Source organism: Pteronotus mesoamericanus, unplaced genomic scaffold, assembly GCF_021234165.1.
Source record: "Pteronotus mesoamericanus isolate MK-2021 breed Mesoamerican mustached bat unplaced genomic scaffold, CSHL_Meso_final scaffold_174, whole genome shotgun sequence".
Taxonomy (NCBI): Eukaryota; Metazoa; Chordata; class Mammalia; order Chiroptera; family Mormoopidae; genus Pteronotus; species Pteronotus mesoamericanus.
The window spans coordinates 21,615,202-21,641,359 of NW_026555309.1; the positions used below are offsets into that span (position 1 = coordinate 21,615,202).

The following is a 26,158-nucleotide window of genomic DNA, read 5'->3' on the forward strand; positions in this document are numbered from 1 at the left end:
AATGTTAACTATATGCTATCTATACACATACACATATAGCTACTATATATATATATATATATTTGTATTTTGTTGTTGTGTCCCAAACCTCTACATTCTTTATCTTTATAACAACCATGAAAGCACATTTTTTTCTTCTAATTTAATTAGGTACAAAATACACCTACAGATTTGTTATTTTTGGACTCTAATGAAATTGATTGGTATAATCAACAAATTAAGAGCTAAGTGTGGCTATGATTTTTTAAAATTAAAATAAAGGTGAATAATGATGGAATGAAAAGAAGCAGGTCAAGAGAAGTGTGCTATCATAAAACAACCGCAGCCTCAACATCTTGCAGACTGGTTTCCTGGCAAACAATAAACATCTAATCACAAACAAGGGATTTTTCCTGAAGGATGTAAAGGTGGTTTGAAAAAGCCCTTCAGTCACAGAGCAGGCTGCACATGCCAATTAGAAACAGACAGACAGTAGGTGTGCTTGGAAGATTGAACACTACTACAGAATCAGCAGTTGTTAAGGTTCTCAGTAGTTTTTTTGCCTTTTTTTTGTAGTCTTGCTGAATCAACCATTTGTACAATGTATGTGCTATATTCCATGGGTTAAAGACAAGTAAATACTTTATAAAGTTGGCAGATGGTTATTTTTTCCAGCTAAGAGAAAGAAAAAACCAAATTTTCTGATAAAGCAGAGGATATGAGTCAGAATCACTCTCTGAAGTTCCAACTGGATGGTCCACAATCTCAAAAAGCTGAAACTCCCACAGAATGGAAGGGAGACATGCAACAGGGAAGTAAATTACAGTCGGTGCTAGTTAATTTGGGAAAGGGGAAACACAAGCCGAGCTCAAGTTGTTCAAGTTTGTGTGATTCGCTTTGCTCCTCTCCATCACACGTACCTGCTAACCAGTACATTAAGTTAAGGCCAAATTTAACCTGAATGCTTTTCTGTTTAAGCTTTGAGATAGAAAGGGTCAAATTTAGTACTGAAATAAAAAAATAAAATGAGCTATGAAAGAAAAAAAGCAGTTTGTTGTTCAAGGGATTCAACCAGAGATAAAACCTATGTATAAGCATGTGTGTAGCTCAAATAAAATAAAACTAAAAGGACTATTACATGTCATGACAGTTTGCTTGCTTTCTCTTCATATGCATTCCCTGTGCCATTCTGTACATGGGATGAACCTGAACCAAGGCTACACAAATGACCACAATATGTGGCATCATCAGTATGGCCTTCAAAGAACATTTCTCTCATTTCGAAAAAGGCCATTCCTGTGAACAATGAATCAGATCCTGCCTGATGTTTGTGGTCCTATCTGTTCCAGCTCTCACTCTGGAGAGACTTCCTGTACACACTTTGAGACTTTTGTAGCTCTTCATGAGGTACTTCACAACATAAATGACAGGAAAAAATTATCGAAGGATCGCAAAGAAGTCAAGTTCTCCTTCAGGCAAGTTAGAATTGGTCAGGATTTTGGTCAAGTAACCAAAATCATAATTGCTATGAAATGATAACCAATTGACTCCCTCACAGAGGGCCACTCCAATGTCCTAAGAAGTCCTGCCAAGTACTGGGTCTCAGTTCCTTCCTCCTTATGTTTTTTAAACTGGATACCAGATGTTGTTAGTAGCTCTATAGAATCTTGGGCATACATGTCCTCTGTCAAATTAAATTTAAAATTAAATTGGGAAGTTGAAGTTCCTGGAGGGTATTCTTGCTCGTTCATTAATGTCGGTCCTCGCTGAATTACCTTTATCAAGTCTCCATTACACCGCAGTAGTTGGTACTGATAGTCAGCATTGCTCCTACTCCAATTTACATGCCTACCAGCAAACAGCACAGAAGGGTTCCCTTTTCTCCACATCCTTGCCAGCACTTGTTATTTGTGGATTTGCTGATGATAGTCATTCTGACAGGTGTGAGGTGATATCTCATTGTGGTTTTTATTTGTGTTTTCTTGATGATTAGAGAAGTTGAACACATTTTTATGTACCTATTGACCATTTGTGTATCTTCTTTGGAAAAATGCCTATTTAGGTCTTTTGCCCATTTTTTAATTGGTTTTTTTTGGGGGTTTCATTGTTGTTATTTGTCTGTTTGCTTGCTTATTTGTTTGCAACTGCATTGTATGAGTTCCTTCTATATTTGGGATATTAACCCCTTATCAGATACATGATTTGCAAGTATGTTCTCCCACTCCATAGGTTGCCTTTTCATTTTATTGATGGTTTCCTTTGCTGGGCTTTTTACTTTGGTATAGTCCCACTTAATTTATTTTTGCTTTTGTTGCCTATTTATTCATGCTTTTAGTGACAAATCCAAAACAGCATCATCAAGACCAATGTCAAAGAGCTTTTTCTCTATATTTTCTTTTAGGAGTTTTACAGTTTCAGATCTTACACTGAGTTCTTTAATCTATTTTGAGTTTTGTGAGTAGTGAGTTTTGTAAGAGGTTCGTTTCATTCTTTTGCTTGTGGGTATCCAGTTTTCCCAACAGCATTATTGAAGAGACTATCTTTCCCCCTAATAACACACTGCACTTTATGCCAAGGCCTCCCTAGCCAGCTGGCTCCAATTCCTGCCTCACAGGTGGTCTGGCAGAACAGAGACCACCATACCATCCATGGAGCGCCAGGTGTGCACCGTTCTCTGCACTTCCATGCACGACGCCTTATTTCCAGGGGATAGCTTGTATTTCAATTCCATAGGTACCTGTGCTTACCTAGAGGTATGTCTGTGAGGTGCACCTACCTCAAATTTGCGTTTGTTTCTCTCACCTTTTGGATACACCCATGGCAAACAGTGTCTTCCTTAGACGTGGTTGAATGATGAGACATCTCAGTCCCTGAATTTTCTTGGGCACTAGAACTGGAATGGAAACCCATCCCTCATCTTTAATGGGAGCACAGGAGACTGGGGCAATTTATCAGTCACTGCTTCCATCGCTCAGTTAGCTAGAGAATGAGATTGTTTCTGCGATTCTAAGAACTCTGCAGACTGTGAAATCATTTTAATAACAGCTTTTAGGAGGAAAGAATACTGAGAAGGTTACATAGGCACATTAATTTAAAAATATGCTCTAATTTTGGAAACAAAATGTGATGTTTGTAATTCAAGGTGTACAGTCATGCCCCACTTTAACAATGGGGATACATTCTGAGAAATGTGTCATTAGGTGATTCCGTCATTGTGCAAACATCACAGAGTGCTCTTACGCAAATCTAGACAACATAGCCTACTAGACATCTAGGCTGCCCTGTACAGCTTATTGCTCTTGGGCTACGAGCCTGTCCAGCACGTCGCTGTACTGAATCCTGCAGGCGATTGTAACACGATGGTTAAGTGTTTGCATATCTAAACATAGAAAAGGTACAGTATAAAGTATGGTATAAAAGATTATAATGAGATTATAATCTTATGAAATTACCACCATTTATGTGGTCTCTCTTTGACTGAAACATCCTTATGTGGCACATGACTTTCACTATCTCTGAGTATCTTCTAAGTGCTGTCGCTAAGAATATAGTAGAGAGGAAGTCAGACACAGTCCCTGCCTTCACAGGGCTTGTCCTCTAAAACCAAAAAAATATTAACCAAGTCATTAACGAAGTAGTCACAAGAGTGCAAAGGGCTTTGAACTTCAGATACTCTGCACTGTGGGAGTGAAAATTTGGGAACTTTGCGTTCACTGCTTTGTCTCCTTAGTTACTTAGTGCATTCCCCGAGTCCTTCCATTTCTTTTTTGTACAAGACCTCTTTTTTCTTCTCTACTTGTTGCCAGGAAATTGCGTTAGTCTCACTGTAGCCCACGTGATGGGTCTATACTTGCAGACAATGTAAATGTTTGATGGATGGGATTAAAGAATGAAGTGTCAAGCCCCTTCAGGGCAGGGACCAAGCCTCGCCTGTCTGCGATTCCCCCACAGGGTCCATCAAGCAACAGCACAAAATGATCACTGTCCCCTCAGCAAATGTCCGGGAGTCACCTCCTGCTTCCCTTTATGGAAGGTCAGCTAGCATGGTAAGGCACCTACTAAGTGTTAGGCCTGCTCTAGCCGTTTTTTAAGATGAGGAGATGCCCAGAAGTAACTTGCCCAATATCCCATAACAAGTAGGCGAGGGTGCGGGGTTTGGACCCCAGCTCTGTCCAACAGCAAAGCCAATTCTCAATGTATTCTAACACCTCAGCGTTAGACATGAGGCCAAATTAAAAAAAAAAAAAATAGTGAATAAATGAATCTGGTTCCTTTAAAAAATTCCAAAGGATCTTGCCTCTTATCACCAAACCGCACTTCCATTGCCCACAGGAATTAATTTCTACCTGTCTCAGTGCCTCCTCTTCCTGCTGCCCTGGAGACGGTTGATTAAGTTTGCCTTGGTAACACCATCCTGCTCTGTCTGTCCCCTGTGCCGCAGAAATGGAGTCTGGAGTTTATCACCCTGTGGTCGTTGGTAAATTGACTTGTGACTAAGAGAACAGTAGTGGGTAATTGTCAATCAAGCTATTTAGTGCTGTTCAAGGTTATGGGATTTTCCAAAGTCAGTCCCAGTGTTGTCAGGTCTCATTGGCCTCAGGTACAGATGGGTTCACGTGAAAAGGAAAGAGCGTGCTGCGTTGTTTCTTGCCACAACTTGTCCTCTCAGGACCTGAGCCCTTGGCAGTTTCCCAAGGCAGTTCCGTGGGTCCTCCGGGCTCAGCTCACAAGTCAGTCCTGCCAGCTGCTGTTCTGCTACCTTGGGGTCCTGTTTTTACTTTTTGGTTTTTGACTTTCTGCTTAAAAAACTGACCCCTGCCTTGCTACACCTCCAGCCCCTGCACATTCCGGGCACTGGTCTATGGTCCAGGTGCATTTATTTCTGCAGCATTAATTCTGCCCACTTCCTGTGGGCCCAGAAGTTGTTGCACTGATCGTTATTGCCACAGCTGCTCTAGAGCAGTGATTCTTAACCAGGTGATTTTGCCCCCTAGGGGACATTTGGCACGATCTGGCGACATTTTGGCTTGTCACAACTAGGGGACACGCGCTCTTGGTACCTAGTGAGTAGAAAGGTCAGGGGTCCTGCCAATCATCCTGTGATGCTCTGGACAGTCCTTCACAACAAAGAACTATCTGTCCCTAAATGTCAATAATGCTGAGGGTGAGGAGCCCTGCTCTTGAGCCAAAATACCCAGAATGAGCAGGGTTGTATTGTAAAGTAGAGAGAAGTCCTCTAACCTTTTTGTGTTGTGTGGGAATTTTAGAGGGGACCGCCAAGTAGTGTTGCTTATATCCTATGTCTTAGATAATTTGTGGCAAATAGCTTTCTGAGATTTTGCTTGTGGCCCCCTCCTCTCCCAGGGAGGTTGTGGACAGAAGACAGATCTGAGGGACAGATACTGATTCCCTTGAGAGCTGTTTCCCTCCTCCGACCTTGAGGCTTGGCTCTCCTCCTTACTGGGTGGGGCCTGCTGGGTCTGGCTCCCTTCCCTTAAGGCAAGTTATTTTGGGGGAGGCTCCTTAGTTCCTAATGCAAATATGCTGCTAGCACCCACCGCTTTGCCCTGACATGTCTGCACTCAGGGCAGATCCCAGCTTAAACTCAAATGAGAGAATCTTTTGTGAATTGATGCCCAGGTACTAGATAACCTGGGTGAGTGCTATTGAAGGACTTAGCTGTGGTTTGCACTGTGTGTCAGCTAGGACTTTCTTGTTAGCAAGCAATAAACTAATCAACATCCACCAAAACAAAACTGTAAGCAAAAACAAAACAAAACAAAACAAAAAAACCAGGACTGTATTGGCTCAGGGAAGAGAAAGGCCAAGGGTAGAGCTGGCTTGGGGTGGGGCAGGGGTCACGGCTCTGATGCTGTCAAGGACCGCCTGTCCCCCTCTTCATCTCTCAAGCCCCTTTTCCTGTGGGGGCTCCACTGTCAGAGAGGCTCTCCCCTCACAGCGGCCAGACCACCTCACCGCCCCACCTCACAGCTCCCAAGGTCAGGTCCAATAGCAAAAACAGGCTCTTTTCCAGTAGCCCCTGAGAGGTCCTGAGATTCTCTGACTCGTGTCTGGTGGTGCCCCTGAACCAATCACACGGTCCCTGAGAACACAGAGTGGTGATTGGCTTTGCCTTTGGTCACACACTCCAACCCAGACCACTTGGTTTGAAAGTGGAAGGTGGGTAACTGGAAAAAAGTTACCAGTTTGGGGGGCATATGGTTGAAGAATGTTAGGTTGTGTACAGTGGGTTGTGGGATAATCAGACAGGTCAGGAAGGGGATCTCTAATGAAGACTCTATCCTTTCAAATAAGAGAAAGGATTGATAAGTTTGTTTTTCAGCAAACTGGAACTACGCGGTATGGGCAGGAGGAGGGCTGGGAAGTGTGGGTGGTTCTAACGGGACCTCTAATAGAAAGGAAATACTGCCTGCCTTTCCCCCAGTTACTGTTTCCATGGTCCCATAGAGCCCCACCTTCCTCTTCCTCAACCTTTCAGTATCTGAAATTTATAAACGTTTTGATTTTTGCTTGACAATATGCTAAGATGTATTCAACTGTGATGAGTACTTATAATTTTTTGGATCTTAATTTATTCATGTTTCAGAGTTTTCCTAAAAATTGCTCGTGAAACCTCACTATTTTAACTAACAACTTTCTAAAACAATGTTTCAGTATTTTCTTTGAAAAGTCAAAATATATGGCAATGAAAGTACTTTTCATTTCCAGTAGACTTTAAAATACATTTCAACTTCATATCCACGTACTGTTTCTAAGCAAACCTTTTAAATAAAACTCCATTTTTAAGGGAAAAAATGCCTGTGTACCTGTTTCATTCCGGTAGTGACACTTAAATAAAATAGAGCAACCAGCCCAGTGCCTGACATGAAGCGGGCTGTCTATACATAGAAACTCCCTTTGGCTTATTTTTAGGGCCATTAAAACCTCAGATGAAGGAATAAGGGGATCCAGCAGGCCAGCTGCAGGCACTGCAGCGACCTGGAGGGGCGGTGCACGGTCCCCTTTGCAAACGCAGCTGGAGGGCAAAGAGCCTTTTGGGAGGATGTGTGGAAGGTAAGAGCGCTGGGCTTGGTGTCAGGCTCCTGATTACAGAGCATGCAGAAGCAGGCGAGGGAAATGGTAACTCACGAGCTTTTAAAGCCAGAGGCTAGAAAATTATTGGCATGAACGGCATGAATGGGAGAGCCAGGAAGGGTAACTGGGTCGAAGGAAACATGATGAGTTGAGACATATTGAGTCCAACGTGACTTGGGAGGCCGCCATGCGGAAAAGCGAGGCTGCGGCTACTTCTGCAGGACTGTCCACAGCGTGTCCTAAATCTCTCCCTCTCGGCCTCCCTAGTGGTGTCTTGACTCCATCCTGCTCAACCCTCATCCCTCCCATTGTTGGAGCCGAGGTCCTCACGGCCTCTTGCCTTCAGACAGTGTAACAGACCTAACAGGTTGTCCTTCCTCCAGTCTCCTCCTCTTTAATCCGTCCTCCGCCATGTCTCTGAAGCTTTCCTTGTATTTTCATTATGCCCCTAATTTTGTTTTCCAGATTACTAACTCAGTATTTATCTGGGGACATTATAAAGTGTTGCAGGGGATTATGAATCAAACTCCCTTTGTTTTTCTCCAGGAAGAGCACATAAAGGATTTAGATTCCTTTCTAACAGTTTATGAGTGTTGAACATTGTTTCCTTCAATCTAACGTCATCTCTGAGACTGGACGTTTGATTTATAAGGACTGCATTGCTCTCTGTTTCTGACTCTCACCAGATGGGATACCTGCAGGGCGAGGACCGCACTGATGCCATTGTGAGTCACCAGGACCTGGTGAAACATCTGGCATGTGTCGCGGTTCAGCAAATGCTGGTAGAGATGAACCGATAGGAGCGTAGACTTGGGTATCAGCTGGGAGCAAAGTGAGTGAAGATGGTTGTGTTCTCTGAGAGGGCACAATATTAGAACAAAGAGTGGAGAGCAAGATTTTTCGAGTGGCCATCTCCTCAGTGATGTTTGAAACCCATGCTCTGATTTTCCTGGATGGAAGCTGCAAAGCCGAGGACCAGCGGTGTCTGTGTCATCTAATCCCCACATGACCTTGGGTTCACGGAGTTTTCTGCAGGGCTACCTACCTTTTTGTGTATCCCTAAGGTCTGATCTGGATATTTAGAATGTGAAACTTGAAGAAAATCACTTTTACTATTATTTTACACTGAAGAAAAGCTGCCTTAGAGGAAAATTCCCCAGACAGGATATTGATTTTTCTCAGGCTTCACGTCCCCTGGGCCTATTATACCAACCAAGCCCAGCAGAACTGGTTCACAATGGAATCTGTGCATTTGGCGTGGAATCAGGCCTCACAAGCAGGTTATTGACTTTACGGATGATGTTGTTCTAATTCTTCCATTAGAAAAGCCACCTCCTTTTGTAAATATCAAGAATGGTAATAATATGATTTAAATCAAAACCAACTGTACCTACTCCCAGAACCTCGCAGGAACTTGTCAAAAAGGGGAGCTTGAACTTGACTTCTCAGGAGGAAAAAAAAAAAAGGAAGCCTAAGCCTGTTTTTAAAGCTGTCCAGGCAAAGATGCAAAGACAGGAACTAGGGCCAATTATTGTATTACAGGAACAAAAAATCAAATCAGTCCAACTGAAGTTTTTATTGATGCTTCTAATAGAAGCCCCACAGCATCTCTGTACTATGTGGCTGCCACAGAAGAGATTTTGGGTACCACAAACTCCTTAAGCATTAATAGCGAGCTACACAGTGAGCTTAACCCCGTTCGTCTTGGCTCGGTCCTTTTGAAATTGTCACTGAAAACCTTTCAGATTGTAGTTATAGATAATTATCCTAATTTAGTACTGTTCCCCCCCCTTCTTTCTAAATATTCCATTGCACTTGTCAGGTGTGTATTTTGGCAAAAGCCATCTTTCCAAAGTGACATAATTTCCAGTTGCAGCCTTCTGAGTGTGGTTTCCAGTTTGGTGAGTCCAGCTGGGAAGACAATCATTTCAAAAATGCATCCAGACCGCTGAGGGAAACTAGACTGAGGCAGGTCCCTGAGGGCAAAGCTCTCTGCTGGATTCCCTGCCTTCAGGTCTGAGCCCTTCAAACGGATCCTCCACACTGCTCCAAGGCTGTGATTGCTGACAGGCCACCATCCAAACTCCTTCACAAAGTGCGTATGACTGCCCAGGATTGGCCTCTGCCTCCCTTTGGCCTGTTTTATACTCTGCCACCAGCGATACCTCTCGGACATCTCTCTTCCCCACATCCCAGGTATCATTGCCAGATGGCAAGGATGTCTCTCCTTCACTTCTGCCTCCCCAGCCCTGGAACAGAGCCAGGCACCTCCGAGAGATGCGATAAATATTCACAACCGCATGAACTGTCCCACCACAGCCTGGTTTTCTCTGGTTCTGTCCATTTCTCTTCGGCCCAACAAAGGCCCTGTTGCTGGCTAAGCTCCAAGTGGTCTATCCTTCTAATGAAGGTGAGGCACAGTGAAGGCTTGTGAATACTATGCTTTATATTTTGTCCCTGTCACATGTCAGCCCCCGGATAACATGCAGTGAACAGACCCTAGGTAACAGCCATCTGCCCTGTAATCTGGGGCTCCCGCTTCAGCTCAACCTTCCGATCTCTTGATTGGCCTCCCAGGACCCCCTAGTCTCTGGGTCTTAGGCCCTTTAGGGGTTGCTCCACCCTGACCTGATCTGGGGCAGAGTTGTGGACCGGGTGAAGCTGATCTTTGCTGATACTTGCTTGTTCCTATGTCCTTTCTCTGTTTCCTTTCACCCACCTGGTGCCCTCGCCTTGTCGTCAAGAAAGGATCTAAAATCAGTCTTGCATGTTGCTGTGCTTGGAGTGGGAAGGTGTGAAATCTACCCTGTGTGCCAGGCTCAGAGCCAGGCTTGCCTTCTCTTTTTCTTTGATCACCAATCTTTGATGCAGACACCATAATTCTCATTTTATACCGAAGGAAATTGAGGCTTAGTGATTCCAAGTAGTGGGGCAAGCACAGAGACAGTAGACGGGCACACGATGTCTTTGGAGTCACATGGGTCTGGGCTTTGAAGTCCTGGCTCCGCCAGTGACTGGTTGCTTTTGGGCAAATTATTTGGCCTTTTTGAGGCACTGTGTTCTAGTCTGTAAAATTGTAGTAATTGCAGCAGGGAGTTTGACACATGGTAGACCACTCTCCCTCCCCACCTCCCCCCTCAAAAAAGAAGGTAAATTTTATTATTGAGTCACTTCTGAAAGGTCGCAGAGCTTGCAAGGGTTGGAGCTGGAACTTGATCCCAGCCTGCCTGGCTCCAAGGCAGTGCCTGCCGCCACCCCCCGCCCCCCCGCCCCCCCGCCCCCCCGCGGCCCCCCGCATAGCACCCTCCTGCCAGGCACACAGCACGCTGGCTACCAGTGATGCTTGTGGAATGAACAGGAATTTAAGTCATTAAGCTCACAGACAACGAGAACCCCAAGAGGTTCAGTCTCAAAACAAAGTCAGATTCAGAGATAGTAAATGAAGAATCAAAAGTGATTCAAATCCTGCTCTCTCACAAGAAGAATATCACACAGGAAGGATTTCATTATTTGGGGGCTTTATGGAGCCATAATTGACAAATAAAATTGTAAGATATTTAAAGTATACTTTAGTAATTAGTAAAGTAGTGTGAGTTGATAAGTGTACGCTTTGTGAAAGGATTCCCCCACCCCCAATCCCGTTAACACATCTACCACCACACGTTTACCCCTTTTGGGGGAAAACATTTAAGTTCTACTCTCTTAACAAATTTTAATTGTACAATAACAGTGTGATCAACTATGTATAGTCACCATGTTATACATTAATCCTCAGACCTTATTGATCTTACAGCTGAAATTTCTACCTTTTGCCAACCTCTCCCTATTTCCCCCATACTCCAGCCCCTAGCAGCCTATTTTCTAATCTGTCTGTTTCTATGAATTTAAGTTTATCTTTTTTTTTTAAAGATTCCACATGTAAGTGGTACCATGCGGTATTTGTCTTTATCTGTCTGACTTATTTCACTGTGCCCTCTGGGGTCATCCATGTTGTCACAAATGGCAGGATTTTGGAAGGAGTTTCCCTTTGACACACTACAAAACCTCTTTAAAATCCTGTGACTCAGACTTTCTCACAAACCAGTGAGGACAGTGGCGGTGACTCCCCTGTCCTCAAATTGCTGTCCTTCCTCTTCCTCTTCCTGACACCTCTCATCCCCTTCCCATGCTTTCTCTACCTAAAGCCTCTTAAGTAAAAAAATCAATTTATAGTCTCCCTTTTCTTTGACTTCCTTTCCAGTGGTTAATTACCTGGATTCTTCCACCCAGAAGTAAGCTGTGAGGTCATACTAGCAGGCAAGAACCCTAACTAAATTTTAACCTTAGTACTAATCATAGTGTAAAAGGTCCTGGGTAAGGAATTTCGAGCATCAATGGAAAGGAGGGAGCATTTTGCATGAAGTTTGCTCTGTAGCTCTTCCGGCTCGAAAGGCAGCCCAGGGTCCAGGCCCTCAGCACCTTTCTGGGGCCGGTCATCAGTCTCCACCTCCCATTGGCGATGCAGCCATCTGCAAAGAGAGGAAAGGAACGCCCAGTGTAACTCGCTTCTCACCAAACCCATTTCCAGCCGACAGGCAGCATTGCCCAGCACGGTTGCTGGCTCTGTCCCAGCCCTTTCTGTGGCTGGCTTCAGGGTGACCTTCACTGAACCGAGGCTGAGGATGTTGAACTGCTCTCGCCAGAGGGCTGTGATGTTCATAGGTGAAGCCATCCTTCCTTCCTGCGGCATGAAGTGAAATCTGGGAAGACCACAGAGCTATGGTCACATTTGCACTCAGCCCTGGGTCCTGGAAATACACCAGCCTTGACTGGCAGCCTTTGGGAGCCACAGCCACCTGAAGAGGTGTATGGGGCAAGTGGTTGGAGGTACGGGACAGGCCTCTGTTGGGGGCTTGCATCACTGTTTCTGTGAGCTCTTCCCCACACCCCCGAATGCCCCAGAGATCAGAACAGCAAGCACGTTTCATGATTGTGCGTCTGCCTTTGGCATCCCAGCTCTTTAAATACTTTAAGGGAGAAAACACTTCACATGTAGAGGTCTATATGGCAGCTCTGGCCACCTGCTCAATGGTTCAAGACATTTCAACAAGCATTTCTTGAATGCCTAATATATGCCAGGCATGGTAATGAACACGCCAAGCTCCTGTCGTCATGGAGCAACCAGACCAGTGGGGCGGGTGGACATGAAACCCAAAGTTGCAGCAGTGAGGAGCACTCCAACGAGGCAGTACCAGTGCTATGGGGGGGAACAGGGAGCCAAGCTGCATGAGGGAGTAGTCCGGGGAGGGCTCCTAAGGAAGTCATGTTTAGGTTGAAACGGAGAATTAGCCAGGCCAAGGAGAGAACACTCTGACTGGAAGGGACAGTGTTGTCAAGGCAGGGAGGTGCCTTTGCTGTCCAGTAAGACCGGGACATAGAGACCAGAGGGGGATCAGAGACCCGGGAAGGCGTAAGCGGAAGGAGCGGTCACAGAGCCTTGTGGTGCACCCTGGGAGGGGGGATTTTATCCTTAAGCCTTTGAGAAGTCGATGAAGGGGTGGGCCCGGATCAGATTCATAGTCCCGAAAGACTGTCCTGGCTGCCCCGGGGAGGCTGGAATTCACATCTGCCTGCCTTTCTCGTACTTTGGCAGCCTCCCTCCGTTCCCTGGACTGGATCCCTGGACGTCTGCACACGCTGGGTTTGTGAGCCTCCCTGGAATTTATTTTCCACCCTAGAGCAAGCGTGGAGCAGAGGCCAACTGGCTGCACCCCTGGAACAGGAGCAGTTGGGAAAACGGGCCTGGCAGAGGCTTCTGAGGGTTAGCGGACAAATGGTGAATCTTCACCGGGTGACCCAGAGGGCTGAGCACCTGGCAGGAGGACAGTTTCAGGGCACTGAGGGGTACGAAACACACCAAGGAAGTTTAATTAAATACACTCATCTGCACATCAGTGTGACCTACCCAATGCTGCTGGCAAGTTACTTGAATTCTAAATTATCCTAAAGATCTGCCCCACCCTGGAGGAATAAAGCTCTGAGCTGCCGATTATCTTTAAAACAACAAACAAAAAGCCTTTCATTTATTTTGATGACACCATACATTTCATTATTGCCTAGCCCTGAAAAGGGAGAGTAGGCTTTATTAAAGATTTTTTTAAAAAAATTTTTAAATGATGCATTTTAAACATAAATGCATGTAAAAGTGAAGGTCTTAGATTCTGGCAAATGTGGGAGGGAGCCTATCAGCCCTTAGGCAGGTTCCTTATCCTCTCTGAACCACGGTTTCCTCTTCTGAAAAAAAAAAGAGGGGTAAGACTTACTACAAGGTTGCCGTGATGAAGTATAAGTGGGAATCCACTTCCAACTTAGCTACCAGTTATTGCAGGGGTCTTCCTTTGTGTCCATAACTCTGAGCGCGGGGCTGGCCCCAGCAGCGGCCCGCCAGTGAAAAGTTCGTTTCATGCCTTCTACCAGCCTTCATGTGAGCAGCCCCCAGGCTTCCCTTTGAAAGTGCTGCTCCGGAATCCCCTCTTCGGTGAGGACTAACCACGCCTGATTTCAGTCATGTCAGCGACCCCCAGGCTCTTAGGAGCAACTGCAATCTATCCCATCCCCGTGAACCATTAGGGTGTCTCAGTGAACATTACTGACTGCCATGCAGAGAGTCAGACATTGCACCTCTTCATTTTAAAATGACCAAATTCTCTTTGTAAAATAAGCTAAAAGCCAGGTGTTAATTACTGTATGTTCTTGTTCTTGTGTGTCATTATATTTGATTACAAATTTCGATAGTATACTTCATGATTAAATGTGATCCAGTAGCTAAAAATTACATAGGCAAATACTCTGGGTGGGTCCAAAGCCTTTATTAATGAGAAAAGGCAGAATATGGCAGCCTTGTTTTTTAAAAAATCACTTTTCTTTCACAAGTCATATATTGTAAAAGTAGAAATATTATACACAAGGCCCCATTAATCCCCCTCTGGCCCTGGTCCCCTGCCTATTCCCCAGAGATATTCTTATCAATTCATTGCATGTACACAAGTACACACACACATATGTATGTATCCTTATGCAAAATATGTAACAGCAAAAACATGGTATATAATAAGCTTTTTCTTTCTTTTTTTAAAAACGATTTTATTTATGTTTAGAGAAAGGGGAAGGAAGGGAGAAATAGAGGGAGAGAAACATCAATGTGTGGTTGCCTCTCGTGCGCCCCCTCCTGGGGACCTGGCCCGCAACCCAGGCATGTGCCCCCTGACAGAGAAATGGACTGTCAACATTTTGGTTCTCAGGCCGGCCAGGGCCATAGTTTTTCTTTCTTATATAAAAGCTGTGATTTGTACATATTTACCATCTTGCTTTTTTCACTCATTATTGTACACTAGGCGTCTATCTATTAAAATCTACTTTATACTTTTAGGCTGTTGTATAGCATTGCGCAGGCGGAAGTCCTCCTTCTGTTCTTGAGTTTTTATGGCTGGACTAATCATAAAATCTCCACAAGACCAAATTAACAGGAGAAAAGCCAATTTAGTACATGCCCACAGGAGATCATAAATTATGCTCAGAGAAATGATGAACCAGCCTACTTTTTATCCTTTTTTGACAAAGAAACAATAAATTTGTGAAGAATTGATAGGACAAAGACACTTGGGTTTGGGTGCTCATTGGTGAGGAATCTAAACCAAGTTTAGGCTTGGGGAGTAAATTAGTAAAGGGGTACAAGGTTTGTTTACATAAACTTTTTGGCTCTAGACTCCTTCACTCTGAAATAAGGGTGACTCCCTTAGATGCCCTGGAGCGAGGAGAGCTCCTTTAACAGGGCAGATAGGTTTCCTGTGTCCAAGGTGACAAGGGAGGGTCAACCTGCCCTCTTGCACTGGCTGCTTGTCAAGTCACTTTAAGTCAACGTTATCAGCATCCCACTTGTGGGGTATTTTGGAGTAGCCTGCACTGGACTCTGATAATAGAATTTTATAATATAGGTAAACCACAGCTTATTTAATTATCCAGCTGATGAATGGCTACATCAATTCCATTTTTCACTGTTAGTGGAATAAAGAACGTCCTCCACAGGCCTCTGTGCAATGGGGAGAGGTTTTCTACAATAGACACTGAGGACTGGAATTGCTGAATCACAATGGTGTGCACATTTTAAGCTTGAATAGATTCTGCCAGTTGTCCCTCATGATAGACGGTTCTCTTTGTCCTCCCACCAGCAATAGGTGAGAGAACCCATTAACTTACACCCTTTCAAAATTTAACATTATCAGGCTTCTTAACTTTTGCCATTCTGAGAGGTGAAAAATATCTTGTTACTGAAATTTTGCCCAGCTCCGTTTTTCAGTAATTCTTAAAAAGCCTGTTGAGTTGCCAATTAAATTACAGAAGCATAAAGGATTTGGATATGTGTTTTGTATCCTCTGATAACACACAGGGCTAGGCACAGGGTAGATAGAGCCTAGAGGACTGATTGATTGGTTGGATGATTTTTAAATTTCAAGAAATAAAACAATTCAATTGACTTAATTTTCCTACTTCTGACTGACCCAAATATACTTCTTATGCCTAACAAAGACATACTTGCTAATTTCTAATGTCCACCCAAGAGAACAGTCCAGTGCCAGCTACCGCCATCCTTGGAAAGAGCCTGCTGTGGAAGCTGGTTGTACTGAACCCAGAAAATGCCAAGGAGTGAAAACACAGCCAGGAGACCAGCTGCCACTTTCTTAAAGGGCTACCACCCCCAAAGTGATTGAACTGAGGAATAAGAAAAATTACATTGGAAGACTCTTTCCCTATGGAAAAATTTCAGTGACTAAGCAGAAGAATCTAAATGGCATGCAGGAAGCCTAGCACAGGGCCAGGTACCCTTAGAACTGTGTGGAAGGGTGATTTTAAATCCCTGACTGATTAGATCTAGAGACTTTGTGGCAAGCAGCTAGGCTACAAGCAGAATATCTTGTCACAGCACAGAAAGAAGTGGGATAAGAAGAAAAGATTGAAGTAAGCCTCCCTATCCTAGCACATGGGGCCATGGTGAACAGGGCCTTGGGCAAGGATTATGACAGCCATGGTAGGTGCTGTGTGACCCACAGGGTCCTTGTCCCACCACCCAACCCCTCTCTTCCCACGCATCACCCTTGGGAAGCGTTCCATGATAACTGCACGCTTGTCAGAATGCCTCGGACTGCACAGGTAAGCAATTCCTTGGAGAGGCAGTTTCAGCCTGAGGAAGAAAGTGGAATCCCAACTGAGTCACATGAAAGAGGAAGAAGATACCTGGTAGCTGTTTGTTAGAGCATCAACCATATACACCAAGGTGGGATGTTCAATCCCCGGTCAGGGCACAGGCAGGAATGAACCAAAGAATGCATGAATAAGTGGAGCAACAAATTGATGTTTCTCTCTCTTTCCCTTTCTCTTTCTCTAAAATCAATAAAAATAAATTTTTTTTAAAAGAGGAAGAAGTCAGATACATGGACAGATAAGATTTATAGTCTTCTTAATGTTCTCTGCCTTGCTTCACTCTCCATTTCTCAAAGAGAGTTTGCCAATGCTTATTTGTATTCTTGTCTTCCTTCTCCCTCCAACGAGAAGTCAGTCTTTGCCATCCATCTCCTGGTATCCTCTCTGGCGTGAGCTGGGGGACTGAGGTAAAGACAGGGACAGTCAGGAAGAAAAAGATGGTGAGTGAAAGGAGAGCCTGCAACCCCCATGTAGTGCTGGGCCTGTAGTAGGTGCCGAATAAATATTTTTCAAATGATTGTCTGATTGGAAAACAAATGCTAAAAGAAGGCGTAAGTGACCTATGCTAAGGAAGAAGAAGATGAAGGAGGAATGAAGCTGAGTAGAGATGTTGATAGAGAAAAGGGAAAATGGAACAGTGTTATGGTATAATTTCATTTCTTAACAACTATGTGTGTCTGTGCACTGAAAAAAGTTAGTGGACACAATAGGCAAAAAATTAACAGTTCTCTCTCATTAGTAAGATTATGGACAATTTCCATTTTTTAATTGTTTTCTTACCAGAGCTCAAGTTTTCTACATGAAACATCTATTTCTTATATAAGAAAAACATGAGCATTATTTATAAAAGGAAAAACAAGGTATTATGGCCTGAACTGTGCCACCACCACCCTGCCTCCCCCCTCCCCCAATTCAGATGCTGAAACCCTAACTGCCAGTACCTCAGAATGTAACTGTGTTTGGAAATAGGCCCATTAAAGACATAATTAAGGTAAAATTAGGTCATATGGGTGGGTCCTACTCCAATATGTATCAGGCCCGATTTTACCAAGGACAGACAGGACTCCGCTTGCTTCTTCTTGCCGCCCTGTCTGTTCCAGCTGTTGCTCTCAGCAGGCATCCTCTTGCATGCTGCTGGGTACCAGGGGAAGCCTTTCCACCACCAACTCCCATGACCAAGTACAGGTATGACAGGCTGGTGACTTGTCCCAGGGAACAGGAGCCCTCCTGGTTAGGATCCATGGCCTTTGGGGACTGTTAGGCTAGCACTGCAGTTGTTCTTATAGACTGCCTAAGTCTATTGGTCAGTTTCTCTGCCCAACTATTGCTGTTCAAGTTCAAATGTGCTTTTTTTTTAGTCAATATAATGTTCCCAAATGTGTTGCTTACCATTCTTTAAATTATAGCTATATTGAGCTGTAATACACATATCATACAGGGGATCTATTTAAAGTGTACAATTAAATGTGCAACTATCCCCACAATCAATTTTAGAACATTTTCATCACCATATAAATAAATCTTATCTATTAATAGTCACTCCTTTTTGTCTCCCCAGCAACCTCAGCCTTGGCAACCACTAATCAACTTTTCTATCTATAGATTTGCCTATTTCTGCACATTTTATATAAATGGAATGATACTACATGTGGCCTTTGTTAATGGCTCCTTTTGCTTAGCGTAATGTTTTCAAGACCTGACAATGTGGTAGCATGTATGAGTACTTTATTTTGTTTGTTGTCAAATAATATCTCACTGTATTTATATACCATATTTATGCATCCATTTGTTGGTGGATATTCAGGGTGTTTCCTCCTTTTGGCTACTATGAATAATGGTGCTATAAGCATTCCTGTACAGTTTTTGCCATTTCTTTTGAGTATATACCTAGGAGTGGAATCTCCGGGTAATATGGTAACTCTATGTTTGACCTTTGGGAGAGTTGCCAGACTGATTTCTAAACTGGTCGTACCATTTTATAGCTCCATCAGCAGTGTATGGGGATTTCAAATTCCCCACATTTTTGTCAACACTTGTTATTATCTGTCTTTTTATTATAGCCACCCAGTGGCTGTGAAGCTGTATCTTATTGTGGTTTCAATTTGTATTTCCCTGATAGCTAAGAATGTTGAACACCTTTTCATGTGCTTATTGGCTATTTTCATGACTTTTTTGAAAAATATTTCTTTAGATCCTTTGCCCATGTTTTAATTTGGTTATTTATCTTTTTATTATTGAGCTGTATGAGTTCTTTGGGAATAAGGATCCCTCATCAGATATATCTGTGAATTATTTCTTTACTTTCTTCGTGGTGCTCTTGGAAGTACAAGAGTTTTAAATTTTGATGATGTCCAATTATCTATTTTTTTATTGTTGTTTGTGCTTTTGGGGTCATTTTTTAAAAGAAACCATCACCTGGCCCAATGACATGAAGATTTATGCCTATGTTTTTCCTTAATGTATTATAGGTTTAGTTTTTACATTTAGATCTTTGATCCATTTTGAATAACTTTTGTATATAATGGAAGGTAGGCGTTCAATTTCATTATTTTACACATAGATATCCAGTTGTTCCATGCACTTGTTGATAAAACAGTTCTTTCCCTGTTGAATTGTCTTAGCACCTTTGCCCAAAATCAACTGACCATAAATATAATGGTTACTCATCACTTTTAAAGGATTTTCTTATATTAGCCACCCAAAAGCCACATATCACCTTCTTACACAGCGTGTGCTCAAAAATTACTCATCAGATTGAAAATAACAAACACCTTCCCATTCTAGTTCATTTCAAAAAATGAGGAGACATTCTCGGTAATTGGCTGCAGTTGCAGTTTATTCGATATATACCCCAGTTCTGACAAAATTATCATCAATCATTTCTTCAGGGCCTGAGCCTAGACAGTGTTTGATGAGCCAGAGTTTTGTCTGATTTGACTTTAAGAGATTCTTCCCAAATAGATTGCTACTGTCTTGTACTTTGGTTTTCAGTCATTAGGAGAATGACTTTCAGGTGATTGCAGACTTTGGCTAGACTCTGATCACCTTCATCAGGAAAAAACAAAAAAGGTCAGGTACTAGAGTTAAGGAGGAATTGCCCCTTGGTCTGCTCTCCACGTGGTTTCCAGCTATTATTTTTAGTTTCTATTCTCTGCTTCCCTCCAAGCTCCACTTCCAAAATAGCAAGAAACTCAGCAAGCTTTGGACACAGCTGTTCCCTATCTTTGGGAAAATTAGTGATTTGGCGTGTCTTCTGGATGGAATAAAAATCTTGTGAGGCGTATCAAAGAAAGACATAACCTAGCAGCACACAAGTGTCCTTCAATTTACTACTTCCAAAATCACGGTGGAAAGAATGTAGATGGGCACTTTGCATGCAACCCTTAAAACCTGCGGTGTTGTTGAAGCCTCAAAGTACAGTCTTTAAAATTCCCTGCCTCAGCATCATAGGGGGTGGAATGGAAAAGAGGGAACTTGGTAAATGCATATTTCGGGCCCCCACTCAATCAGAATTTTTGAGGGTTGGATGAAGTGATCTGCCGTTTAACAGAGACCACAGGTGGGGCTCAGGCACATTAAAATTTGAAAGCTGCCTACTTGGGAGTTTTTCCTTTAAGGAAATGTAAATATTTGCTGCAACCACAAGCTTTGGAAACACAGAGAATCGGTTTCTTCTCTCTAAATTAAGGGTCACTGTCCCACCAGCCAGGTGTGAGAGGCATGGCGTGGGGTAGAGAGGCAGGTGGAGCTCAGCGTCTAGTCCGACACAGCTTTCACAGCCATGTTCCCCCAGATGGATGGCCAGATAAAATCCAGGACTCCCAGGTAAACGGATTTCAGAAAAACAACGCTAACTTTTTTTTTTCTTTTTTTTTTTAGAATAAGCATAACAGCAATGCTGAGGTTTCCAAGGTCAAGGGTTGTGGACCAGGCTCCGTGGAGAGATTTGAGACATTGTTCCTTGATAGGTGGTCTCCATGCCTCACCTCCAGCCCTCTTGGAAAGCCTGTGTGTGTCCCAGATCACTTAAAAAATTGCTTTTCTACCTTTCTCACTGCATTCAACCTCTGTCATTTGCTGCTAAGAACCCTGACTGATACAGCATCTGTAACTCCCTACTCAACAACTTGCCGTCTGTCTTCTTCCCACCACTCCTCTGAGCTCTCCCTGAAGTCGTCAGGAACCTCCTCACTGCACGGCCTCTTGGCCCTTTCTAGATTCTGTACCCTCCTCTGGTTGAGAAGTGTACAGGGGACACAGAGTGCCCATGGCAACTGCAGGAGGGAACCAGGGGGATAAAGACGACCTCAGTCTGCTACTGCAGACCCCTTCCCTCAATAGCTAGTGATGCCCATTGGCAAACCCACGTAGAAGCCAGTGTGCAAGGAGCCTGTGGACCTGGCTCATTCAGGTCAGTGTCCTGAGACGCAGAGCAGGGTAGAGAGGAGGGGAGAGTGAGTATGGGGGTGCAGAAGGAATATATCCAGCAATGTCGGGTACATGTATACACTGTCTTAGCGCAGTTCTCTGGAAGCAGAGCCTGAGATGGGCATTTCATGCAAGTGGCTCCTGGAGATAGTCCTGGGAGAACTGTGTGAGGGAGGAGGGGGGAAGCAGGACGGGCCGGGGAAGGAAGTGGGCAAAGATGCGGTTTCTGAATTAGTCTAGGCTCAGCTTAATCTCTTGGGGTGCTTCGGAGTGAAGGGATGGAAATTGTGCTGCTCAGAGGCAAGGGGGCTGGACTGTTGTACACACAACAGCCGCACCCGCCTCACCTCCCCGTCACACAAGTAGTTTTAGTCAGTCACTGGCCAGGGGCTGATCCAGGTATAACTGGCCGGTCTCTCCTGGTGAGCGGGCTTCCTTTAGGAAGGGGACTGGGGTAAGGTAAGTGGACCTGGGCAGGCACTGACAGCATCTGCTGGGAGGACAGGACATATACCTCCTGGTAAATGGGATATCTCTGAGTGATGAGGTAAAAATTATTTTTCCTTGGTGTTTTCTGTAGTTTACAAGTTTTCTAACATTGTGTCTACTAATTTTGGAATTAGAAAATACAAAAGCAATTAAATCCATGCAGCAGAATCACCTGGTTTATTGCAGGCAGAAGTAACCATAAACGACTCCCATATTCCCAACTCCCTGTGGTGACCTCTTAAGGACACCTGACATGGGACAGATGGCCCCTGCTCCCTGTTTGGCAATGGTGCTTCCCAAGGCCAGCCCATTATCAGAGCTTATTATCAGAGCTTCTCTGCTTGTTCATCAGGCTCGGCGGGCCCATCATTAGTCATTAAGCACTTAAGGGATGCTGATTGTGGGTCTCATAAATCAAGAATGTCACTACATGCCTAATGGATAGGGGCGCCATGAGGAGAAAAGGAAGCTGGTACTGGGCCATAAATAATAGCAAGTGCAATGCATGCGCCAGACACTGCCAGAACCTTTATATATGGCATCTTGTTTAATCCTTACAACAGCCCCATGAAGTAGTCATGGTTATTCTTATAAAATAGTAGAGGAAGTCCCTGTATTGGGGTTTAGGAGATTGTAGTTCTGATTTTTGTTCCGCCGCCAATGAAAAACTAAAAACACGGGACCAAGTGAGTGAGTGTGTGTCAAACCATATTGCCAGGAGCCCTGAGGCTCAGCAGAGATGTCCAGGCACGGAGGTGCTGCTGACAGGGGAGGACTGGCCATTTGCACCTCAGCCATAGCAGCGCTGCCTTGATCTCTGTCCGGTGTCAGCGGCCTTCCTGGGTCTGCAGCAAGTGCAGCTGTGTGGGGCCTGCCAGGCTCAAAGCGGCCCAGTGTTTAGGATTTAATGCTTGTAGGCGCCATCTTGAAGGTCTTAATAATTTTATTCAGAGTTTGTGTTTGGTAAGTGGCATCTCGTGGCACAGTGGAGCGTGTGCTTGGGGCTTGGAGCCCTGTGTGATCCTCAGTCCCACTTCCTGCTGTCTGTCCACCTCCTTGTGAGGTGTCCTCTGCTGCCTGCTCTTGGCCCCTGGTGCCTCCAGCTTCCCCTTCCCCCCTTGGGGCTCTCATCCTGGGTCAGAAACTGGGTTGCATTGGGGGGAAGGGGAAAGGAAGCTCTGATCCCTGTTCTCGAACCCCCACAGGGACTGGCTGTGGGCATGGGGAGGTTGGGGTCAGGTGCACATCTTGAAGTGTCTCCGGATGAAAAGGTGGTGGCTGTCCTCACCTGGGCTGGAATCACCGTGGGGCATCACGGGATGGCTCTCACCCGCCCTTGACCGAGGTATCAAGTCATGACCCACATAGAAAACGGTAACATTTGTCTCCGACAACCATGAAGCAATCTGTACATGGGGGTCTGAGCTTGTTGATTCTGTTCAAATATCAAATAAATCTGTAACAGTAAGTTTTAAAAATTTTTTTAAAGGAAAAAAAGGGTAACATTCATATGGCACACTGTGGTAAAGGTAGCACTGGCTAGCCCAAGGGCCGAAGGCGGTTGTGCCCTGGACTTCATTAAGCTGGGCCTTGTGTTTTAGAAGCCCCCTTTCTCCACCCCCACCTTGACCCCACCCATCCCCACAGGGTAAAATATCGAGGGGCCAAGGAGACACACCCACCAAAGCCCGAAGCCCTCCTTCAGGGCCGGTTGCTCTTCCTTGCCCGCCGGTCACAGACCAACACCGTGCCTGACTAATGCACAGCTCACCACTCTTGTCTCAGCACGTGTGTCGGACAGCACCAGAACTTCTCTGTACCTCACTTAATCAGAGAAGTTCAGTCAAACAAGCTCACTCTTGGATGTTCCAGCAATGTCCAGTTGCCATAGAAATTTCTAAGTGCTTGCGCTTTTTATTCTTATCCTACGGCAGACCAGTAACAACAGTTTGGTGCCTGGACCACGCTGAGAAGCTCTGCTCTAGACTCTCCTGTGGGAGCCGGGACTCTGGGATTACCCGCCCATTCACACCGTACCTACTCCTGCTTTGCGCAGGGCCGGAGGCAGCTGTTCGCACGCAGGAAGAAGGGGAGATGAAGATTGGGTGTGTGTGCTGGGGTGTCATGCACATGCATTGGAGGCCCTTTTGGTGCAGGACGGAGGGGAGATGGGAAGAAAAGGGGTGCAGGCCCCTATCTGGTGGAAGAAGGGGGTGCCAAGGTTTGGGGTCAGCCCAGCTGAAGGAACCCGTTTCTCTGCATATCTGGAACCCATTCACAGGGATCCCATGTACGAGGGCCTGCCAGTCAGGAAATTCTGGACGAGGCACTTTCCACAGTGACTTTCAATGCTTTGAATCCTGATTTCTATCCATGGCCACAGGTGAGAGCCTCCCAGCAGTTTGCAGAGTAGGCGGGTGACATGTGGACATGTCTCCCCCATCCCCCTGCTCCCTCAGCTGTGTCAGGACTGGGGCCTCATCACTCTGCTTAGTCAGCCATTTCTCCCTCCCTTAATATAGCAGATACACTTGCTCCGCCTCGTGCAAACAATTTCTCAACACTCTGGGAAAGGATTTTGTTTGTTTTCCTTAAGTTTGATGAAAAGCAAACCCAGGCAAACACTCCAGAAGGAAAGATAGGCAAATGACTTGTCAATTAAAAACACACACACACAATCAGCCAATAGGCATATAAACAATGTAATATATCTGATAAACCAAGAAGTGTAAATCCAAGCAATGAGATACTTTATTTTGCCTCTTAAACTGGCAAAGACGAGAAACAAAACAGAAAATATTCCGTGTTTGTGAGGGTTTGGGGAATATTGCCCTTTCATATACTGTTAGCAAACGGGCAATAGGGTAATTGGAGATTTATAGGGATGAACTTGGCGATACATTGCAAAAGACCTTAAAATGTGTGCATCCTTTGAAATCTTGAATACATTGTTTCGGTCTTCTTACATCCATTGGCTGTTGATGAAAACTCTGATGTCAATCTCATTCTTGATTTCCCCCCCTCTTCTAAAGCTTTTCTTGTTATCAGTGACATTCTGAAATCTCACTAAGACCTGTCTAGGTTTTTCTTTTTTTATTTGTCCTACTGAGCACTTGGAAGGATATTTAATTTCATATTCTTCTGTCCTGAGAAATACTTACTTAAACCAGATAATTGTCTAGAATGAGTCAGAACTCAGGAGCACTTTACTAACATTTATTGTGAAGCACATTGTAAAGGGTACGGATGAACGGCCAGAGGAAGAGTACATAGGGGGAGCTCCAGGAGAGTCCCAAATGCAGAAGCTTCTGCCCTCGCGGAGCTGGGGTGCACCACCCTCCTCGCACATGGGGCGCTTTCACTAACCTTAAAACTCCCTAAACACTGTCATTTTGGGGGTTTTATGGAGGTTTCATCATATAAGTATGATCAACTATTAACTCAGTCTCATGCCCCTCTCCCCTCCCCAGGTGTTGGGAGATGAGACCGAAAATTTCCAAATTCCTCATCAAGGTTAAGCCTCCCTGGCAAAAAGCCCTCCTCCTGAAGCTGTCTGGGCGGTGGGGGTGGGGGGGGCAGGGGCATGAGCTGCCTCATTAGAACAAATGGTGCTGCTCTTTCTCCTATCACTCACGAAGTTCCAAGGGGTGTAAGAGCTCTGTGCCCCGTACCAGGACAAGGACCAATGACGCTCCTCGTAACAAAAGAGGCTTCCATCACCCCATCACTCAGGGTTATAAGAGTTTTAGAAGCTCTGTGCCAGGAACTGGGGACGAAGACCAAACATAGCTCTTAGGATATCCCGATATCCCACCCTCATAGACCGCCCCAGCGCGGCTGACTGGCCCCAGCAGGCGGAGCAGAATGGCCGCTCCGGGCCTCCCTGTGGCTCTCCGGCCACCTTGGCCGCCTCCTGCCTCCCTCTGGGTACTGACCCTCATGCTTTTTTGCTTCTCTTTTCTACCAGGTGCTCTTTATCCATGAATTCCTCACTGTAGCCCTCCGCTTGGGTTTCAGTAAGGCTATTTAAACCTTGATTTTTTAAAAATAATTTCTTGGCATTTGTTATGGGAGGGACATAGTCCGACACCTTGAGATGGAAGTATGGTTATAAAAACAAAACAAAACATCTGTATAACCTTCAAACCTGTGATCAATCCACTTCTAGGAATTCATCCTTAAGGAGGTAACTAAAAGTAAAACTTTAACTACAAAGAGTTTCATTACAGCAACATTTGTTTTGGAAAAGTGAAAACATATCTCCAACTAGAAGGGATTAGTAAAATAAATGGTGACACTTCCGCACAGAAGCGGACTATGTATAAAAAAGAATATGATGCTATTTCATGACATGGAGAAATGCCATTGATGTAGTAAGGAATATGTTCAGGTTACAAAATTATTTTTTAAATCTCATTTTTGTAAAAAACAAAAACAAAAACAAAACAAACATGTTCTTCTAGAAAAGGGTAACTTGGCAAGGCAGGATTTCTGGCAAGTCTTCTTTCTTCTCTTGGCTGTATTTTTTTTTTCCAGGCTCTTGGGGATTGTTTGTAGGAATTGCCATGTGCAAGACTCTAGCGCCGTTCTCTGTTTCCCCTGCCAGGTGTGCTGGAAGGTGGCCTGCCTGCCAGTGGTGTGCCCCGATCTACAGCCCCCGGCGGAACATCCAACCCAGAGAAGAAAATGAGCTGTGGGACCCAGTGCCCGAATCCTCAGAGCCTCAGCTCAGGCGCTCTGACCCACAAACAGAATGGTTTTCGCGCCACAGAGGTAGGTCACAGCCACGAGACACACTTGAGACTGGAGAAAGGGAAAGAAGCTGGCTTCAGGGCAGGGCCAAGCTGAGACTGTACCCAGGGAAGGAACAGTGAAGATTCGCCTTGCCAGAGGACATTCTCTGCCTCACCCAAGAGAAAATCGTTGCAAA

The 26,158-nt window shown here is 44.7% G+C and overlaps 1 protein-coding gene and 1 pseudogene across 1 annotated transcript in view; one reads left to right on the forward strand and one right to left on the reverse strand.

The window, feature by feature from the left end:
- BAALC (BAALC binder of MAP3K1 and KLF4) overlaps positions 1-26,158 on the forward strand; it is a 74,105-nt gene that overhangs the window by 35,217 nt on the left and 12,730 nt on the right. Inside the window, exon 2 of the mRNA XM_054590067.1 lies at positions 25,835-26,001. Coding sequence (XP_054446042.1) covers positions 25,835-26,001 — 167 coding nt within the window. The remainder of the gene's footprint in view (positions 1-25,834; positions 26,002-26,158) is intronic.
- LOC129084050 (CCR4-NOT transcription complex subunit 7-like) lies at positions 1,121-1,745 on the reverse strand (annotated as a pseudogene).